General features: G+C 40.4%; 2 protein-coding genes across 34 annotated transcripts in view; both read right to left on the bottom strand.

Moving 5' to 3' along the window:
- The window catches only part of LOC109634879 (phospholipid-transporting ATPase ABCA1), a 162,965-nt gene extending 157,827 nt beyond the window's left edge, over window positions 1-5,138 (bottom strand). For 3 of the 4 annotated variants that reach the window (XM_020095672.2, XM_020095668.2, XM_020095673.2), the window contains exon 1: window positions 5,078-5,137. The gene's annotated coding sequence lies outside the window, so the exon portion shown is untranslated. Of the gene's footprint in view, window positions 1-5,077 lie in introns of all 4 variants that reach the window. The other variant, XM_020095670.2, reaches the window with a different exon arrangement.
- Window positions 5,139-8,066: 2,928 nt separating this feature from the next.
- The window catches only part of LOC109634912 (adhesion G protein-coupled receptor L3-like), a 226,534-nt gene continuing 214,300 nt past the window's right edge, over window positions 8,067-20,300 (bottom strand). For 11 of the 30 annotated variants that reach the window (XM_069518370.1, XM_069518369.1, XM_069518368.1 and 8 more), the window contains 6 exons: window positions 19,437-19,605; window positions 19,071-19,196; window positions 17,217-17,313; window positions 13,200-13,325; window positions 11,930-11,947; window positions 8,067-10,608 (listed from right to left, as the gene is read on the bottom strand). In XM_069518370.1, coding sequence (XP_069374471.1) covers window positions 9,659-10,608; window positions 11,930-11,947; window positions 13,200-13,325; window positions 17,217-17,313; window positions 19,071-19,196; window positions 19,437-19,605 — 1,486 coding nt within the window. In that variant the 3' untranslated portion in view covers window positions 8,067-9,658. Of the gene's footprint in view, window positions 10,609-11,895; window positions 11,948-13,199; window positions 13,326-17,216; window positions 17,314-19,070; window positions 19,197-19,436; window positions 19,606-20,300 lie in introns of all 30 variants that reach the window. The other 19 variants (XM_020095749.2, XM_020095748.2, XM_069518378.1 and 16 more) reach the window with 5 other exon arrangements.

Below are 20,300 nucleotides of genomic sequence, written 5' to 3'. Positions count from 1 at the left end.
ACCAAAAGACATTAAGCCAGGTCTATGGCTGTCCCCTGCGCTGAGGCATATAAACCCTTACAGTACATGACATGACAATGCAGCACTATGAAAAATATCGATTTTGGCCTCCTCTAAATGTACACGCTCCTGGACTATGAACCAATGCCGGCTGTATAGACAAAGCCTCTCTGTGCATCTTCAGACACAGTGAGGTGATTACAAATAAGACTAAAGAAATTTGCCCCTTAGTATCAGAGTAAATAAAAGAGTATACAGCCTCATCCCAACAACTGAATCAGGATTTTTAATGGAAAGATGATTCTGTCTTAAATAATTTGATACCAGCATAAAATGTTTTCAGTCAAGGCTTTGGCGTAAAACATAATAAACAGAACAACCCTCAGAGATTGCATACCTCCATAATATCTCACCATTAATATCGTGCAGCCCTAATATATGTTTATATATAACTCAGAAAACTCACTACCAAGCTTGTGCTAGTATCTCTGCAATCTAAATGTTGGATTCAGCTGATATCGTGGCCAAGTAGCTCTGAATCACTTGGGCTAAACCGATTCAATCAGTGGCAAAGCTAAAAGTAAATACAACTGAGTATGTTTGATCACAAAAACACTTCAATCAAAATAATGCTAGAGGGCAACGGCAGATTTAGATTAAATGGCCACTTGGGGCCCACATGACGACACAGAAAATTACTTGTATTCCTTAAATTTCTTCACTTAAGATAAATCTTCATATTCGCAACTTCAAACACATTCACACTAAATGGACCTGACCTGGAATTTGCAATGTTTGACTCACCATCTTGTTCCACAGACTGAAATTAAGCCAATTAGGAATGTACAAGGGGTGCCAGGCAATTACAGATCTAAAATCAAACTACTAAATCATTGCACAAATCCCTTAGAATCTCTGAGCCTCTGTTCTAATATGAAGTGTGCAACTGTAGTCACAGTTGCAATTTAGAGCTAAAATACCCACTCCTGTGCAAAAAACTGGGTTTTTACTACTGTCTCCATTACTTCAATTATCTGTAAATGTGAAAGTGTGATAGCATTCATATTAAAAATGATTAAATCAGTCTAATAATCCCACACTGATTCCAATGACAGCATCTCTCTGCAGATTCGACCAGGCTTCTCCGTGACCCAATTAGAAAACATGGCGGTGCACAACTTCATCATTTATATCCAACTGTGCAGCAGTGCGTGCTGGCATCCATTATGAAACCCGGTGCTGGTATTGGCAGATGCGTAGACATAAGTGAGAGCTTCCCGTCAGGAGACCTCATCAAAGTGCTGGATGGCCGTAGTGTCCAACCAACAGTATCCACAGAGAATCCAGAAGGATTTATTTTATTACCTTGAGCAGGGTTTGTATACGCAGATTATTTTTTGGCTTCATGCTCTAAATGTTTCCATGCATTAGAATAGCATGTTGAAACAGAGGCCTTCTACAGCGGGTATCCTTATCTTGCTTCTCAATGGCGTATCTTGAAGGAAACCGATTAAAAATCAAGCAGGGTCAAGAGATTAACGGATCGGCGAGATCGTGTGAACCAAACACAGTGGTCTTATGAACTAATATCAAAAACACTACATGCTTTCTTCTTATACTTTCTAGTACAAATATTTCCAAAGACACACCTCTGTATGTTTGAAGGTTTTGCGACGCGGGCGGTCTGGGACCAGCGCACCTATCCCGCCGTGACACTATCGCCAGATTCAATCTACAGTATGCTGATTCTATCATAATAAAGAAAATTGGCTCAATCCCTGAGGAGAGGGGCCCTAATAGAAAATAATTCTGCCCTTGAAACACTCGGGCCTGGCTTTGATTAGATGATGCTATCTTTGTTTAGACTTGAGCATCTGGGGCAGGACCATGTGTTCATATATTTAATTAAAATACCATTGCCTGCGCTGACAAAGGGTACTTATCTCATCAAAGTGTTCACCCCGGATTTTTTCTCTTAATTCAAAAGATTATCTTTGTTGATTGGCCGTAGAGGTGGGATAGATGGGGGGCTATGACGAGCATGGAATCCATTGGTCTGTCAGAATGCTGGCTCGTGTGCTGTCCACCTTGACTGCAGGCCAGACATCATCGCTGCACGCCATCTGGCTCGGAGGCAGAACTCTTTTACCTTTATCGCCGTGTTTTTATCATTCATCTAGAGGTGTGTCACAGCATAATTACTGTGTCATTATGGTTGTCACAACCTTGCAACAACAAAATTTGTATCACTGACCCACCAAAAACGACCTGTGTGTTCCACAACAACAACTCACCTCCTACTGATACACTTTTAGAATGCAGTACAAACTGTAGGGATACATGCTTTTTATATTCCTTTTATAAGGGGAGCAAAATAATGATTGTTATTTTTGAATTAATCCATGGATTGTCTCCAAAATTAATTGATTCATTATTTTATACATGAAGACACAAAATATAATTATAATAATAATAATAATACCAAGAAGCTTTAATTCCGTGCACTGAATTTAGGATTACTATTTTTCCTGAGGAACTAAAACAAACATAGATCATCAAATTATTTGTCACTTAATTTTCTACCAACCAGTCAATTGATAGACTGACACTGTGGTGCATGCATCGTTTCAGGCATAAGCTGAAAATGTATTAATCTTAATTAGTTAGCAGGAATTTTACAAACAAAGATGCCAAAACATTGATGGTTTCTGCTATGAATTGTATTTCAAAGTAAACTGAATATCTTTAATTGACTGTCAGAGGAATATATAGAAACACCATCATGGCGTGAATTTATAATAATTTTCTGTCATTTTACAAACTTGAAAATTCATTGATGAATCAAAAAAAATCATCAGCAGCATTAATCATCAATGTCAGTTCTGACTGCAGGGTTCATTTTGAACGCAACATTTTTCTAAAGGTTTTTCAATAATATCAAAAATAATCTTTAAAATATCATGTTTACATAACAAGGTTGACAACAATGTATATAAATAATTTTAATTGCATGATGTTATATTCTAATGTGACGGAAATTCTTTGTTTTGGTACCTATTGGTATTTGCTTCATTAAATAATTTTTCGATTGCAGACATGCAGAGTGCATCACGACGGAGGAATGGGTAAATTATATTTATCTCTGTTGTAAAAGCATTTCATTTTGTTCCTGCTGTGGTGCAGGATTTGTAAATCAATTACTTAACATCCTTACTCCATGCCAGTTTTTCAAGGTCAACATGCTGTTACATCTCAGCTCATGTCCAGACTGTAAACACGACTACAGCTCCAGTGACCTTAGAGCCACAGAGACCGGGCCAACACATAAGTAACAGGTGAACTAGTTCATGCTGCAGTCGTCCTTCTGGTTATGTACAGTACACTCCACTCTACGACCTGCAGTAACACAATAAAATTCCCTAGACAGCCATTACCATTTTCCTGGCTACCCCGCTCATTCTCTTGTGGCCAGTACACTGAAAATGATCTTCCAAATTAACTCACAGAGGATTCCTGCGAATGTCACGTCACCTGTTTGCCCCTGGCGCGAGGGCCTGTTTGCTGCTCCCTGATGAGCAAGTGTTGTGATACTGTCAGGCATTGAAGGGGCGCAGGGTTTCACTGCTTATCCCTTCTGTCATAAAACAAGGCCAGAGTGGCACGTTGCAAGGTATTATATTTATGTGTGGCCAAAACATGACAAGGGCAAATGGGACTTTAAGAGTTTAAGATGCAGAAGTGTGCAGGAGGGGCACGTTAGAATATCTTTAAGGATGACATTAATGTGACAAGATAAAATAAACACTTGATGTGACTGAGGGTGTTTACATTTGATCTGATCAGTTTTAGTTTCATATTCCAATTCATGGAACGCACAAAAGACTCCATGCCATACGCACAACCTGTCTTCATCACCTACATGAGCTGTGTCTACCTATACTTGACACTGATTGGTCTGTTGACAGGAAGCATCTGTTTGCATGGAGAAAATATTGAATCTGTTAATTTTGTGCTGTGTAACAGGACTCAAGGCATCACCAATTTCAGGTGCAGTACTGGACACTATTTTAGACGTGCTGAATGAATGTCCTCATTATTCAAACATTACATATCGTCAGCGGCAAAGACTTCAAGCAATCCGGCACTTCTTCATTTAATATTTGATGCTTTACGAACTATCCAAGCTGAACCAAGTTTTAGTTTGATCCAGACAAAGAACACGTCTTTTCGGGAGAGATTTTTGGTCTGAGGCATCTTTCAAACGTGTATTTATGGTTTCTAAATGGAAAAGTCAAGACCAAACAACAATTGTGTGAAAGTGCCTGAAAACACGACCACAAACAAGACATTTAAGGGGGAAATTTGCTCAATTTGTATTTATCGCTATCAAAACTTGCTGCATGAAAATATTGAAAAAAAAAAAATTTCACCTCACTCTTTTTCAGGGGGACCCTCACTGTCTGCCTGTCAAGCTTCAAGTGATTTCACAGAAGAAATGTGGAGAAATACGAGGGGAAATCTAATTTTCACTATAGCACTTAAAACCTGCTCGTCGAAAATATGAATTAAAGAAAATCCCTGAGTTGATGAAGAATGTCTACCTCACTGATATTGACAGTGGCCCTCACTGTCTGCAAGTTTCAAATGATTTTACTGTAGAAATGTGGAGAAATACGAGGGGGAATTTCCATTAGTGCTACTGCTCTCAAAACTGACCATGGAAATATGAATTTAAACTCTCTTGTCCATGGTGCCCCTCAGTATTTGTATATTAAGCCACAGTGGGTTGAACTTGTATTTATTTTATCAAACGTCCACAAGTGACATTAAAACTTTCCATCTGTCTTTTTCGCTCCATGCATTTACCGTATTACCAGAAACAGACGCGCATTCAAATTCAAGCTGCGGCCGGTGACGGTGTTTTTACAAACGACGGACGTCGTGACCGCTTTGTTCGAACTCTGCTCCTCACGAGACACTTTAAGTTTCACTGTTAATGCGGCAAAACAGGCCGCTAACACTAAACCAGAGGAGAAACGTCGCGTTGGTTTGATATCAGTGATACAGCTCAGCTTACCGGACATCTTGAGAGGTGACGGGCTCCAGGTGAAAAGAGCAACAGGTGGCTCCAATCAGGTACAAACAACCCATAATGCATCGCTGTCTCAAACAAAAGCGAGCAGGAGCAGATGATTCAGATTCTGTGTGTGAAATGTAAAAACTAAGAAGAGCCTAATCTGCCCTTGTGATTTAATGCTTGTCAGAAAATGTACATTTTTATTTTTAATTTGCAAATAAAAGAAAATGATTACCCCCCCAAACACCAGACACATCCTAATTTCATCCGTGCATGCTTGCATATGCTAATTGTATGTCTAATAAGCTAAAACATTCAAAGATGCTGAGATATGGCAGAAATATTTGATATTAAATAATTAAACAATAATATAACAAAAACGGATTTTTAAATTATTATACATGAGATTTAATGGAGACACAATTAGGAAAATCGTGCTCAGTTTCTGCCAGTAAAGTACTTCATATTGGACCTTTTAGTTATGAGCAACAGAAAACTACAAGTTTTTTTTTGTTGGTAATGGATCTGAGATGCTTCATCTAAAAGTCGTGGAGTTTCTTTCCCAGTGGATCCTGAGATATGCCTCTTGATCAAACTCTGAAAATCTAATCTTACAAATTGTCTTTCCATTAAGTTTATATAGAAATCCCACAGGCCACGGGCACAAAAATGTATTGCAGCAAACTAGAAGTGAAACCCCCCCATTGCATAGTGAATTGTGACTCTTCCATGCAAACAACCTTATACCTACCTATACTCATGAGTGCCTTTCCCACCACCGCCACCTTAAATCAATGGTATCTTGACTAAAAATCAGTGAGACATTTCTCTTCATGTGTTCAGGCTGTCAAGCTGTCCCAACGCACAGAGAGCTGGAAATGACATTGATTCACCTTTCAATTGAAATTCTGCCAGGCATTTGGCCATTGATTTTTCAATAGAGGGCCACATATGAAATGTGCCTTTTGATATATGACATGTGAGCTGCTCATACATTGTTGTTCACATGGCATATAGGTGTTTGTCTTGGGACGTGTTCTAATTTACACAAAGAAAGTCAAATACGCAGACCCGGGTCCTCGCAATACATGAATACAAATATGCATAACTGCTCACCGTCACACAGTTTTTCCGTAGAACATACAGCTTACAAATAGACGTTTACACATTGTCTATACTACATTTTCTTGGGTAAATTAGTGTGCAAACTTAAACCATATCTAATATTCTTGTTTAAATCTGTCCACTGTGTCATAGCATTATCACAGAGGAATAAAAACAGACAAAAATGTAATACAATAGTTTTTTTAAATGCTATTATTTCAGATTATGTTGACTTGAAAAGAAAAGTAAATTGGATGAGTTCAATAGCAGTTCATGTTGAGGATAATGTAAAATATATCAGTCATATATTAGGAGTTGCAGGCTGGAGGAGGGATGTAGGGAAAGTGGAGAACGTCCTTAACTGTCAGTAACGAGGATATCTCTAATCACATGAATCCTCTAATGCTCGCCGGAGGGAACTTCAAAAGGAGCTTAAAATATGTAGTTCATAATGTTTTTAATCCTTTAAAGCAATTAAAATAACACACAGGTACAGCATTAACAGGAACATGGCTTTGTGTTCTTACTATAGCACATCTGTCTTGCGGTCACCTACATTATAAGAGTGTGACAGGTTTGTGGAATAAAAAAGCTGGCACAAACTCAGTGTATAGATTATTTCTTTGAGAACTTCACCGTGCCCCGCTTTCAGAGCATTGAGCACACGTCAACACTAAGTTTGTGGATAGGGAGGTAAGCAGAAAACCTTTAGTAATTAAGGATTTATCTAAAGTGTGATGGCTTAGTCTGTAAAATCAATATAATGTCCACCTGTGCTGCTCAGAAATAATTCTCACTTGGGCAAGAAAAAAGTGTGAATGAAGGACAATGTTTGATGAAAATGTTACACGCTGACTTCATTCTATAGATTTTTTCTTTGTGAATGGGCAGTTTGCTGTAGTGCCACGCAAGCATGTTCCTGGGCAGCATCGAGGCCCGGTGCGGCCTATGAGCTTGCGTAACAAGTCATTAAGAAAGTGGATAAGGGGGGGGGGGGGGGGGTTCAGAGTCACATCTTCAGCACATTTCATGAACTCGCCGGGGTTTGCAATGCCAGTCAAAGTGATGCAGCGGTGACAGCCGGAACACTTTGTGTCCACCCCAGTCATTTCTGGAAAGTGAAGATCTCTGCTTACACACACGGGCAAATGGACGGACCGGAGCTCCCTTCATCTTCTGATGCAGGATCCAGGCAGGCGAGTTTTAACCAGTGACTAAGCTTTTCATCACAGTCACATCTGAAAATGGGCTGAAGTCTCTTTTTCATTCTACAATACTTAACATGCACGATGTAGTAAAATAAAACAGGCAGACTGATTTTGGGGTGATATAAATTATATTAACTCTACTTTTTGCATCATTTAGGTGACAATCAGAATCCCAACAATATTCACAAGTTGGTTACTACTGAAAAGTATGTTTCTTTGTTGTCCGGTTCTGGTTAGTTTATAAATGAGAGAATGAATAATGAGACTGAACCAATAGAGATAAACTGCAGGACATAAAACCAAAACAATATTATAAATAAGCTCTATAAATCAGAGAAAACAGCAGAGTTGATGTATAATTTTCTTGATGACACCTTTTCCCACATTCCAGTCATTTGATCTATTATAAGAAGTCAGACAATTCACGTTCTTTATTATCACATTTCATTTATAGTGGAAGAATCTAGTGATTATATTCTGATCGTGACCATAAGAACAGCAGTTACATGAAATTATTGTGTGATTGAAAAGCTACCGTAGGACAGAGCATACTTACTTCTCTCCTTGTCCACTGTCAAGATGAGTGTCCCCGCTGTCTTTCATGCTTCTCTGCATGGCTGATCAAACTCATGTCAAACATACAGTATCTGGAAAGAATCCATTGGTTACACCAGCGATGATATTGAAATATTTATTACAGCTTATGAAATCAACTGCTTCTATCGTAAAGCAGACCAGAGCATACAGAGCACATCCACTGCTGCTGGGCCAAATGTATTTGGCACTGAAATAGACAGAGGGCTAATGAGGGAGATTAACTGATAATTAAACAAAAAAGAACTGGTCGTTCCATCGTGTCTAGGTCCTTCACTGGTATCCGTACAAAAGAGATCCAAGGCCCAGATGAAACCTTCCCTCGTAGCTAAGTGATAAATCTTAATCAGTAATTTATTTGTTGGTTAACAAGTTTCACTGTTACAACAAATATTAGCTATGCCATTCAGCTTGGAAACCAATACAAAAAGGAATAAATAAGAAGCCATAATAATAAAAAAAATTGTATTTGTGCCGCTAAAGTCACCTCCATTTGTTACGGTTCATTTGAACAAATAAATAAATATGTTTTCTCCTTGAGGAAGAAAAAGAAAAACACTTCCAGTTTTTCTCACTCCAAAAGCTCTTTCTTTAATAAGTAAAACAGCCAACTTTCTTTTTTTGTTTGTACAAGTGCCTAGTGCTCGTCAATGTTCAATTTGTTCTCTTTCTGAGAAGCACAAGTGTTTTCTGAACGCCAATAGAGATGCAGAATGCACAATGAACCTTTCTGAGGGATACCTGTTTGTGTTATGTTGTTTCTATTAAGATGATTATTTCTGGAAAGTGATAAAAGAGGAGAAAAAAAAGAAACAGACTTTTACCAGAAACCCAGAAAGGCCAGCACAACAGAACAAAATTTCTCCTAACCACTACATTTACAGAGACAAAGGGTTTTGCTCGGAACAAAAAAAAGCATACTATTATGTGCAATGCTAGTTATCTGTACAATTACATAGAAATATCTCATAATTCCTTGTATTAGTTTTTTCTCCCTCTTTTAACAACTGTTATCACAGTAAAATGAAAGAAAAAAGAAACAGCTATGCTTGAAAGCATACGATCAATAATTCCTTCATGGTAATTGTTCAAAATGTTTTTTTTGTTGTTTTTTTCTCTCTTTTTTTTTTCATTGAAGGGACACTTCAGCAAACAAAATGTGCTGCAACTCACCAAAGAGGAAGAAAATCTTTCAAAAAGTCAATATAGATACAGAAGAATAATAAAATAGTCCTTTTTTAAATTTCCCACTTATTATGGTGAAGTCTATAATTTAGACTTGTATAGTTTGGGGGCTGTGCAGTTCCGTTCGACTGTCGTACTTTATCTCTGAGACCTAAAAATCCTGCTCGAGCAATTGCCTCTTTTCACACCGAGACAAAACACGCCAAACCACACGGGGTTCGAGGGGGGGTGGGGGGGGACACAACATCAACAGATTCCCGCTTTGTCTAACCAAATATAGTCACGTACTCGCCCCCATACGTAGCAATTACTATCCTGGTTGTGGTCGGCAACAGCGAGAGTACAGTTTATTTTTTGCTCCGCTTTAGTCTTCAGAACACTGAATAAAAAGAAAGGCTACCACTGCCAACGACTGATAGAACAAGAGGACACGGGGAGGAGGAGGACTACGGTAATAGGAGGGACACTATTGGGTGGGTTGTTTTGGGGCCTATAGGCTGGTGACCAGGTGCGAGGGCTCCTGGTGGACTTCTTCAGGAGATAGATCCTCTTTGTTTGGGGGCACGATGAAGCCATCACTGCTGCCCCGCCCTAGCTGGTAGTAGGAGTGCAGCTGATGCAGGTGGTTGCGTGAGCCCAAGTTGGGCATGCTCTTGTAGTAAACGTCGTCGGAGCTGGCCTCCGGGCTCTTGGCATCCCCGCCGTCTTTGGAGCTGTCGGCAGATTCTGCAGACACATCGGGCAGGCCGGGCAGCATGGGCATGCTGGTGTACAGGGAGTCTCTCTGGTGGTTGTGGGTGGGTGACGAGCCCTCGTCCTCAGTGTGCTCGTTAGTGAGTAAGGGAAAGAAACTTTCGCTGTTCTCCTGGGGGATCCTCCTTCGGGACGAGGAGGAAGTGGTGGCGGATGAGAAGGGGTGGTGGGACAGCGGCAGGGGCGGCGGCGCTGATGGGTGGAGATGACTGTGAAGGTTGTCCACTGCCTGCAGGGAAGGGGGCGGTCTTTGGGGCAGCAGCGGGGCATTAGACTCCTCACGGATTAACTCCAGGCCAAGGCCTTCGTCATGGTGCGGACCAAAGGTTGAGTGGTCATCCAGGCTCAGCGCCACATTCATGCCCATCCCCACTCCCAAGCCCATCCCATAGCCGCTATCCTTGCCGCCGTTGCTGACATTGTTGACCAGCTTATTCATGAGGTTCCGGTTCTGCTCGGTTGAGCGCTCGTGGGAATTGTTGAGGTAGGAGGGGATATAATTGGAGGTGAGCTCTTTCAGGATCTTCTTCTCCAGGGTGGTCTCCTTGTGATTGTAGCCCCGGTCAATGATCTGGACACAGTCACTCATGTACTCGGCGCTGGCGATGCTGTAGCTGTTGCCATGGTTACCATTCAGTGGTAGAGTATCCATGACACTTGTATCCCGGGCATTGTTCAGGATTCCCTCTGGAATGACAGACATGGGTCGGGTTGGGGGGTAGAGGGGGCGAATGAGAAGGGTGAAATCTGATGGGATGTAATCGCCATAGCTAAATGTCAGCCATTTTTACAAACACACTTAACATCCATCAAACACTGCGGCGCTTTTATTCTGAAACACACCCTGACCCCTCGAGCACTCTCAGCACTTTGTGTCATCCACATTTCTATAAAGTGCACTCAGTGGAAATAAAGACCCTATAGTATTTGGATTAGACGAGAGATAAAGCACTGCATTTACATTAAAAGCCTTTATACTGTAAATGAGCATCATAGGCACTTACCTTGTTACAGAGAAAAAAATTACTAAACAAACATTCTCCAAGACCCAATTTCACTTTTCATTAAATTTAACTGATTATTCTTTGGTAGTGATGAAAACACAGATAAATGTGCACCACACACACACACACAACACCGCAAGTAAAGCACGGCACGAAACAACACAAAGCAAGCAACAACAAAAAAAAGCCATGCATTTCACACTTCATAAAGTAAACACAAACCAGTGCACCAGCTTTCAATTCGGACCCCAGCCATATTGTCCCATATGAGCATTGCAATGTAACAATATACACTGTAAGAAAGTATTTATGTATTTATGGCTTTAACCATGTAAACACGATCATTCTATACATAAATAAATTTCAAAACCACGATGCAAGGATGGAGAAACTCTGTTCTCCACTGTTGCTGTAGATTTAATACTCTATTGATTTTCACCCTATCAACATGAAAGCCAATTTTTTGACGATAATTCAAACCACCTCAGACAAGGACGTCCGGCTTGTTAAAAAACATCAGGCCCGCAGTGTGAACTCTTGAAAATTTGACGAGAAGTATCCCAGAGACCTTCAAGAAGTTCATCGGCTCGAACAAAGTGAGCGGCGGGAGAAAAGATAAATAATGATTAAGTGTGCGAACAACGGTTGAGGCTGCTCGGTATTCACTGAAAAGAATACGGATCAATTTCTATTGATGCGCCTTCTGAAATGTTGAGGAGAGTCTGAATGTTGGCTGTAATTGGATTAACTTATTCAGTGCGTGATATCAAGCGAGCCAAAGGATGTGTGCCTGTAAGGAGAAGTATCTACACTCATCGGTGGAATTAACAATGTGATTTACGCCGATTGGTATGGGTCTGTTTGAGAAGGTGAGAGTGCTACTAATCCCCAACGGAGGTACAGTTTATTTGTTTCTATTAACCCTCTGTCATCATTGAGTGTAAAGAAAGTAAAAGCCAAAGTCAATTACATTTGATAAGCAATGTTTAGTTTGACTCCCATACTTGTCTCTCTGTAGGGCTCTTTTTGGGACAGCATGAGGGAAAGGAAAGAAGAAAAGAAAACACAATAAGCATAACAGTGACAGGTAGAAAGAGAAATGTGCACATACACATATGCTGATGACGCATCAAGAAAATGCTCCCAGAATGCAATTGTTTTAAGTCACCATGCAAAGTTTCCTGCACCAGCAGGAAAAACCACAACATGATGCATTAGCATTTCCCTCCTCCCTGGTATTTATATTGCATCTATGGCATTGCTGGTGAATTACAGCCTTGTGTAAAGAGCTCCACTGCAGTACTTGTACAGTACACGTAAATTATCCTCTGATCAAAGCTCTCGGGATTTGTATCTCAGTCTTACAGACTCACTGAGATCTCATGCTGACTGCTGAAAAGTACTGAACCTAGAATATGAATTGATAATTTACTCATCAGAGGTACTTTCTAAAAGTCAGATCTAATTTTTGGTGTAATTGAGAAAATGTAAAACTTCCCCCAGCAAAAGAAAGTCTGCAAAATAAAGCGTAGAACTAAAATCTTGACTTTATGACCCACATTCTGAATATATGAATTTCTAATTATCACAATTAAAAGTTTTAGGGGTAGATTCAGTTTTGGGAAAATATTTAGACACTGAGAGGATCACATTAATGGAAGCTCTCATGTTTTCCCTTTTTTTAAAAATTCATATGAACGACCTGAATTCAGGTTCAATGGCATCTACCACAGAACAACAGTCCAACTACACATTAAAAAGAAAGAAATGCTGACACTTAAAACAAAGAGACAGTGGACATGACACACAAGCTCCACTGATAACATTAGAGCACATTTAAGATAAATGGCTGGGGATGTGTCCTGCTCCCACAGGCACTCATTGTTGATTTCCTCTTTTTATAATCTCTGTCGGCCAAACAGCCGTGAAAGAGTGGAAGCAAATTGAAAGCCCTGACCAGAAGCCAGGACACACCTACAAATGAAAAACCCCACGGATCAAACCTGGGGGATTTTTGTGCTAAAGCTGCAGTTTGATAACACACAACATTTGGGGCAGTGTTTTTTTTAATTTTATTTAAGCCTTGTAAAAACTCTCGAGGGTCAACACTGGACTTTTAGCTCGAGTCCATAACTTTTAAATCTCCAATCAAAAAGTTGCTTTCCTATCATAGAACAGAGAAGAGACCTCGTAGTTTTTCCAGGACATGGAAGAAAGAAAAAAAAAAACACTGCCCTGGACACAATGTTAAAGAATGAAAAGAAGCTAGCACACCTTGTGTGTTGTACATGCCCAGAGGGTTGTTATAGACTGCCGATTCCCCAAGCAATGTATTATAGGGATTGTTAGTGCCATGAGGACGTAGGAGTGCATTTGGTATAAGATGGTTAGCCATAGCCCCTGGAGCAGCCAGAAAGAGACAGGGTGAGACAGAAAGAAACAGGAGGAGGAGAGCGGAGAGACAGAAAATAAATTGAGATACAGACAGAGGAAGAGAGAGAGAACATTCATATCAGTTAGGCAGATGCAGCTGAGCAATGACAGCCATTAACACCCAAATGATCACATGATCATTAATGTGAGGGTTTTTTTTTTTGCTACATGAAAGTGGCAGAGCTGAACCGACATGGCTAATGGGACCGATGGAGAGTGTATTAGATTTATCTCTAATCCCGGCCATTAGTATTAAGCCCATTTCTGAGCTCCACATTCAGGCAGCATACCAGTGTTAACAGACATAAATTACAAAAACAGCAAAGACTCAAACAGGACAGAATACAACAACTTCTCAGGACATTGTTTGGTCTTTAAAAGAATGAAATTAATAAGCAAATGAAAACAAGTTATCCAGAACTTTTCCTGCCAGAGTTAAACATCTGTGAAACATCAGCGAGAGTCCATGTGGGAATATGGTAAGAAAATATCAGAGGAAGTTGGTGTGTTGACGTGTTTCAAGTGACGGACGCAAAACTGGAAGAATATGATTATATCAGGATGAAAAAGAGGACGCCAACAAAGATGTGAGCTTTTAGAGATTTGCAAGCTTTTAGTGAAAAGGGCAGACGCCATTTTGGATTTTCTATAAACAAAAAACGCAACGAAATGTTGTACGTGATTTCCTTCCTCCCGTGTGCTCTACACCTCATTTTAATGTTTTAACAATTTCCCTGTTGCAGTAAACACGTCTGACGAGGACAAAACAAAGCTCTGGGTTGTAACAAACTTTGATGGTGTCATGGTTTCGTTAGAGGACAGTCTTGACTCATGATGCTAATTTTATCTTGAGTCAGAATGTCAGCTGGCAAAACTGTCACTGACTAGACATGAGTCATATGTCATTGTTTCAAAAATAACCGAGAATTTTCAAAGAGCTAAATCTGCTACTACTCCACATTGAACATTTTTGAGCCAATCCAACGAGCTGTATTATTTCCATCTCTCCACAGAGCAAAGTTCATATTTGGTCTTGTTCTCTTTGTGCAGCTGCTGAAATAACCTCTGAATGAAGCGACGTGTCCCCTCTCTAGTCATGATGGTCATTAGTCTGCAGCAGCCCCGCCTCCCGCACGCAAACTCAACACGGGCTCGTTTTCTATTTATCCGCCACTTGTCCTCACATGCTGCCAGGATCTTGCCGAGAATGACTCATCAGTTTCCCGACCACATACCAACGCAGCAGAGCAACCTTCACAGTCTGAGCCTCGTGATTAGCTGCCGATTTGAAGGCTGCAATCCTAAACATGAATGCTACAGATTCCCTGATGTTTGTTTTTCCTCACTGGTGAGAAAAAAAATAATTTATTTTCAAGAGTTTGAATACATAATGCACAAAATCAAGTATGCTGGAAGTGTTTGTGACTTGCATTCATTTCCTGTTTACAAGCAGTTATTTTCCCTCCCTCCTCCTGTGAACATGATATGATGCTCTTATTTTTAAAGAAGCTCAAAACAAGACTTGTAAGGGTGATACATGTATGTGCTTTCAGAGCGGGTAAACATCTCGTATCTGAAGAAGCAGTTCACAGCAATTAGACTGCACCGAATGGAGATATATATATATATATATATATATATATATATATATATATATATATATATATATATATATATATATATAAATATTACATTGTGACTCTACCCATCTTTTCAAACTTACTTTTTGATGAGAATTTTAATTGCAGAAATATCAACCATCTTGGAAGATTGTGCTCAGTGAAAGGATTAATAAAATGATTACATTCCTGCTGATCTGGGCTCATATTTCAGCATTATTTTAATTCTAGATGAGTATTAATTAGGCACATTATGTTTTTGCTTCGAAATCAATGTTCTACTAGAAAAAAAGAATGTGGTTGCTGCCGCCGCTTGCCCTAATTACAGTGTACTCCACAAACACCGGCCCCTTTTAAATTCTCCCAGTGACAGACACCCCTCCCCCCGCAAATCGCTGTGTTTGTGTTTGAGAAATTGGACCGTTTCCAAAAACACACTGATTGTGCGGCAATAATCCTGAATGCCGGGGGGATAAATTGAACATGCAAACGCTATCGAGATGATTGCGTGACGCCACGCTCGTCTCGAGAGTGTTCGGATGCGAAGGTGGCGATGGAGAGGGGGAGTAGCCAGCGTGCGAGGGGGGAAATCAGCAAGAATTATGTGCGATTCTGTTTGCTTCTGTTCCTTATGACACTGACGATGGCGCCTACTGATACACACTTGAGGCCCTGGTGAGTGTTGTTTCTACCAGATCAGGGTAGGGGTATTAAAGTGCGTTAATAATTTAAACTCCTCTTGTCTTTATCGAACTTCCACATAGATTTTTTTACTTCCTCTTCCCCCGACCCTACCACTCCACCACCCGCCGCGGCTCAGCCTCCCCACCATGGATAAAAGCTGGATCTGTTGATGGTGCTAAGCCGAACGCCTAATTACTGAGATCTCTGAACTTCCTCTGTGTGTCATACATTAATCCATCATTTTAACTATGTATTAGTGTCGACGCATTGCAGGCGCCCAGAGTGAATTTAGACCCTAAGCTGAGTGGAACTCAAACCCTCCATTGAGGGACACTATCTGATGCGATGCAGTCTGGATTCTAGTACAGTAAGTTAACTACAGTAATCAATTTGTTGCTGTCAAATATATGGTTTTTTTCATATTTCTGGGAGGAAATTCCACTGAATCCACCTACTGAACTGATTTTATATAACACTTGGGTTGGGTGAGGATAAAACCAATTACATTTTGATGTAATCCAGGATTGTTTTTTCACTTTTCTTTTTTTACATTGTGAGACGGGCTGTTTTTCAACATTTTCACTGTTTTCCCAAAGAACAATTCATGGCTCCTGATGATAAAAAAATCTGACGTGTTTCGGGAACTGATATCTATGAGTGTGTGAACTTTGGTGCAGCTTAATTGGATTTAAGGGGACTGTTGGGCCTTGGCGATGGTACACACTCGGCTGAGTGCTTCTCTAGTTTAGTTTGTGATTCAGCAGTTTTTTTTTTTCTTTCTGATTTAATGCCCAGTTTCTATTTCAAGGATTTTGCAGCCAGGGAATAACAAAGGTAGTTTTTGCAGTTATCACGTGCAACAAAAGTAGGATTTTCATAAGCGGGTGTGGAGTTTGAACGCCCTCCCTTTGTCTACGTGTTTTTTTTCTAGCTACAGTCCAAAGACAGGCAGATTGGGGTTATAGATTAACTGAAGACTCTAAATTGTCCATTCGGTAAATGTGTCAATGGTTGGACTTTACTGTATTTTGTTTAGAGACATTTTAGATTTTTTTCCTTTGAATGACTCCATGGTAGAAGAGATTCAAGAAAAGCCAACAGGATAAACTCTTTTCTGAACCAGTGTGACACCAAAAGGATTTTACCCTCTCAATCCCGGCCCTGTATTCACAATCACGTCCTCTTTCACCCAGCCAAAAATGTTGATAAACACCCTCAGTTGCATGAACGCTTGCAGGGCGACTGACAGCAGCTTTGACACATTCTTAAGACCTTGCTTCAATATTTAATGATTAAAAGCCAAGTGTGTCTTTTACTTGTATTTGAGTATCTGAGGTGAAGCTGCAGTTTTGCCTTGACTAGAGATGCTGGGGTTTTCATTGGAAAGCTTTACTTATTAAAATGAAAGACTTTTGATGCTCTAAAGCCTCTGTGTCATCAAGAAAAACAGATGAGCTGCTGTGGGAAATAAAGAAAATCTCTTGCATTAGTAATTTGGGGAAAGCTGGTGCATTGCAGAGTCATTTAAGAAAATATTTGGTGCAGGGCCAAGTACCTCTGTTAAGTGACGCGGAGCTGTTGATGTCGCCGGTCATAAAAGAGGACTCGGACTGTTTTCTGACCGTGTCGTTCCACATCCGACGAATGCGGCTCTGTGGAGACAAACAACATGTCAAGACACATCAGAATATTTCCTTCTAGTACAGCTAATTATTACAGCGTGGATTAAGATGGACATTTAACTGCATTAATATGATGTGGATATAAATAGCATATTGCATATTTTCCTCACCTGCTATTCAACACGATAAAGGCTAAGATATGAGGCAGAAAAACTAAATGTCAGCTTTTGATTGGAGCAGTTAAACCGTGAGACGTGTCAACTGAGGGGAGAAGTAACCTCCAATTAAAGATGAGCGCTGGTGCTGGGATAGGTGTAGTCAATAATAAAGTCATCAGTCAAGCTCCTCTGAATCAGTGTGTCAGGTTGCAAAGGCTCAATCCAAGAGGGCTCAGTCTGGTTAATTATGATGAAGTCCCTCGGGCTGGATAACCAACCACAGAGCGGAATATGTTCCATCCTGAGATGGAGTTAAAGCAACTGCCCCCTAACTGGGATTCTTTTTTTTTTCCAGATATACTGGTCTTAAATCTATTTTAAAACAGCATCCGTGCATAAACGGTTCAAGAGCCAAAAAAGTGAGGGTCAACTATAAGAAGGGATCGAAATCATTTTGTGTGAAATACAACCTCATTTTTAACTGTTTGGATTTAAACATTTTGTTGTCGTGTCGACTCCAGTTTGAGGTTAAGTGCATTTCATACTAGACATAACATTATACATCAGACAGTGAATGAAGGGGAAAAAGCCCGTGCAGAGCAACACTGACACAGCACATCTCATTAACATACCATACGTCACGTTGTTCCCCAGATGGGTTGAAAATGACTCCACTGCTATTTATTCTTGTTTTTCGGACACGTGAATGTTTCACAGCCGGAGGGTTTGCATGTACATTGCTGATCAAGCATTCATTTACATGTCCCAGAGTTTGGGACAAACAGCCTCATATTGACGAGGGTTTCCGTTCCTGTGTCACTTGCATAAAGCGACCGAGGTTAGAGCCGTCTCGTCAAAGCTCTGTGTATAATTAAACACTTTGATCTGCATGCAGAATCCAGCTTGTATCGTGGGCCGCCACTGCATGCTCCACTCTGAGGACTATTTATAATTGAACACTGGGAGGAAATCACACTCTTTGGAATATGGATGTGATGTTCAATTATAGTATATCAAGGCTATTCACCCTATACTTCTTGTAACTGTGGGAGGAATCAATTAACAATTCGCTCCACCAGGAGACTCACTCGCACACAGGATCCACATATCTTGGCAGAGACATTTGGATCTGCGTTCGTGACCGTGAACAAATTCCTCACAAAGCTCGAGCCAACGCTTCAGTCGGTGACTCAGTGCTGCTTTGCCAGTTTGCAGCCCGTACCTGCTGCGATGAAATGAACTGCACACTGACTTTATGTACTTAGGAAATGCTGAACTCGACAAGTGCTACACTCTCCTGTTATCGCTTCCAAACAAGAAGATTTGCTACACTCCCTTGAAATCTATCATGCACGCACACACACACACACAGTCACCTTTAAGATATTTTCTCATTTGTTCTGTATAGAGGTGCACATCAGTCTGTTATTTAGAATCATGTACCCTCTTTCCTCCAGCTGCTGTGTGCCTACTGAGATCCTGCATTTTGTATTTTAAGATTAATATTTACAAAATAAGCATAAATCTGTTCTGGAATGATAAAAAAAAAATACACAGCAAAATATATCCGGGAAGTAAAGTAATAAAAAAGTAGGAGAATACAAGGGAACAAGAAAAGTGTCCAGCCACCTGTGACCCTGTGGAGTAGCGTCCTGGAGCACGAGAGGCCGTGCCTTTCCCAGAGCCGATGGAGCTGTCCACGCTTTTCGCACTGCAGCAGTGAGTACGCAGGCATTTTCCATACTCCTTACGCACCTGTACGAAAACACGACAAAGACACACACAGCACAAACCGTTAACAATAAGAATGATCGTCACATTTTCCAGCATGTTTGTTGAAGCTTGAAATAAATATGGAGTAGCAGTCAAACATTTTACTTGGGTAAAATGAAAATGAATAGACACACATGCACAAGTAAAAGTAAGGAAGTACTTGCTTATGATATGTTAGCATTTTAAAAGTACAATTTACGTCATCCAGTCACGCATCCATACCTTTTTCTGCAGGACACAGTGGAATATAAAGATGAACATTCCTTGCAGCGAGTTGAAGATGGTGAACAAGTAGGCCATGACCACTGTGCTCTCATTGACATACATCAGACCAAAGGCCCAGGTCAGACCCAGAAGACACAGCAAGGCGATGGCCCCAATCACCCATGATCTGGAATCGAAACATAACAACAAATAAACCTTCTGACAGAGAAAATGTGGTCCAAATGTTTTGAAACGTGGCTTGAACGAGGCAGAGAAAGCTGAACCAAAATATTGAATTTAGCATGACACAGCTTTACTGCATTAAACAAATTAAACAATTTACAAACTCAATCACATCTTGTGTGAGAGGGAGAAAAATTCACAAGACAAATGAATAGGGAAAGGAAACTAATCACAAATGAAAAAGAACTTAATTATCTGTGTTTCTCTCCTGGTCTCATGTTCCTGTTTCTCTTTAGCTGATGATAACCTATTTAAAAAGCCACAGATGATCAAACAACCGCAGATTAATTAATGAAGGTCTGTAAAATGGCTGCTTACACGAGCTGGATGCTGATAGAAAAACATGAGAGCGCTGCGTCTGCATTACAGTACTAATATTTCTGAAGAGAGCACAGTGAGGTTACAGGTGCCATTTAAAACTAATCTTGCTTGTCACATCTGCGGACCATGTATACGTAACACAGGAGTGGTGTGTGCACACTAATGCGGCCTTCAACATGACTGAGCACTCCACAATAAATCATGTTAATGATTCAGAGCGACATCGAGATGGATTCGGGTCCCGATTCGCTCATAGGGGGGAGGGGGGAGTAAATGAAAGATGGCATCATGGGACAAGGGACCGACGTCCAATTTTGC

Source organism: Paralichthys olivaceus, chromosome 22 (assembly GCF_024713975.1).
Source record: "Paralichthys olivaceus isolate ysfri-2021 chromosome 22, ASM2471397v2, whole genome shotgun sequence".
In the NCBI taxonomy this organism is placed as follows: domain Eukaryota; kingdom Metazoa; phylum Chordata; class Actinopteri; order Pleuronectiformes; family Paralichthyidae; genus Paralichthys; species Paralichthys olivaceus.
Note: the sequence above shows the minus strand (reverse complement) of the source record. Positions and strands in the feature narration are given on the sequence as shown.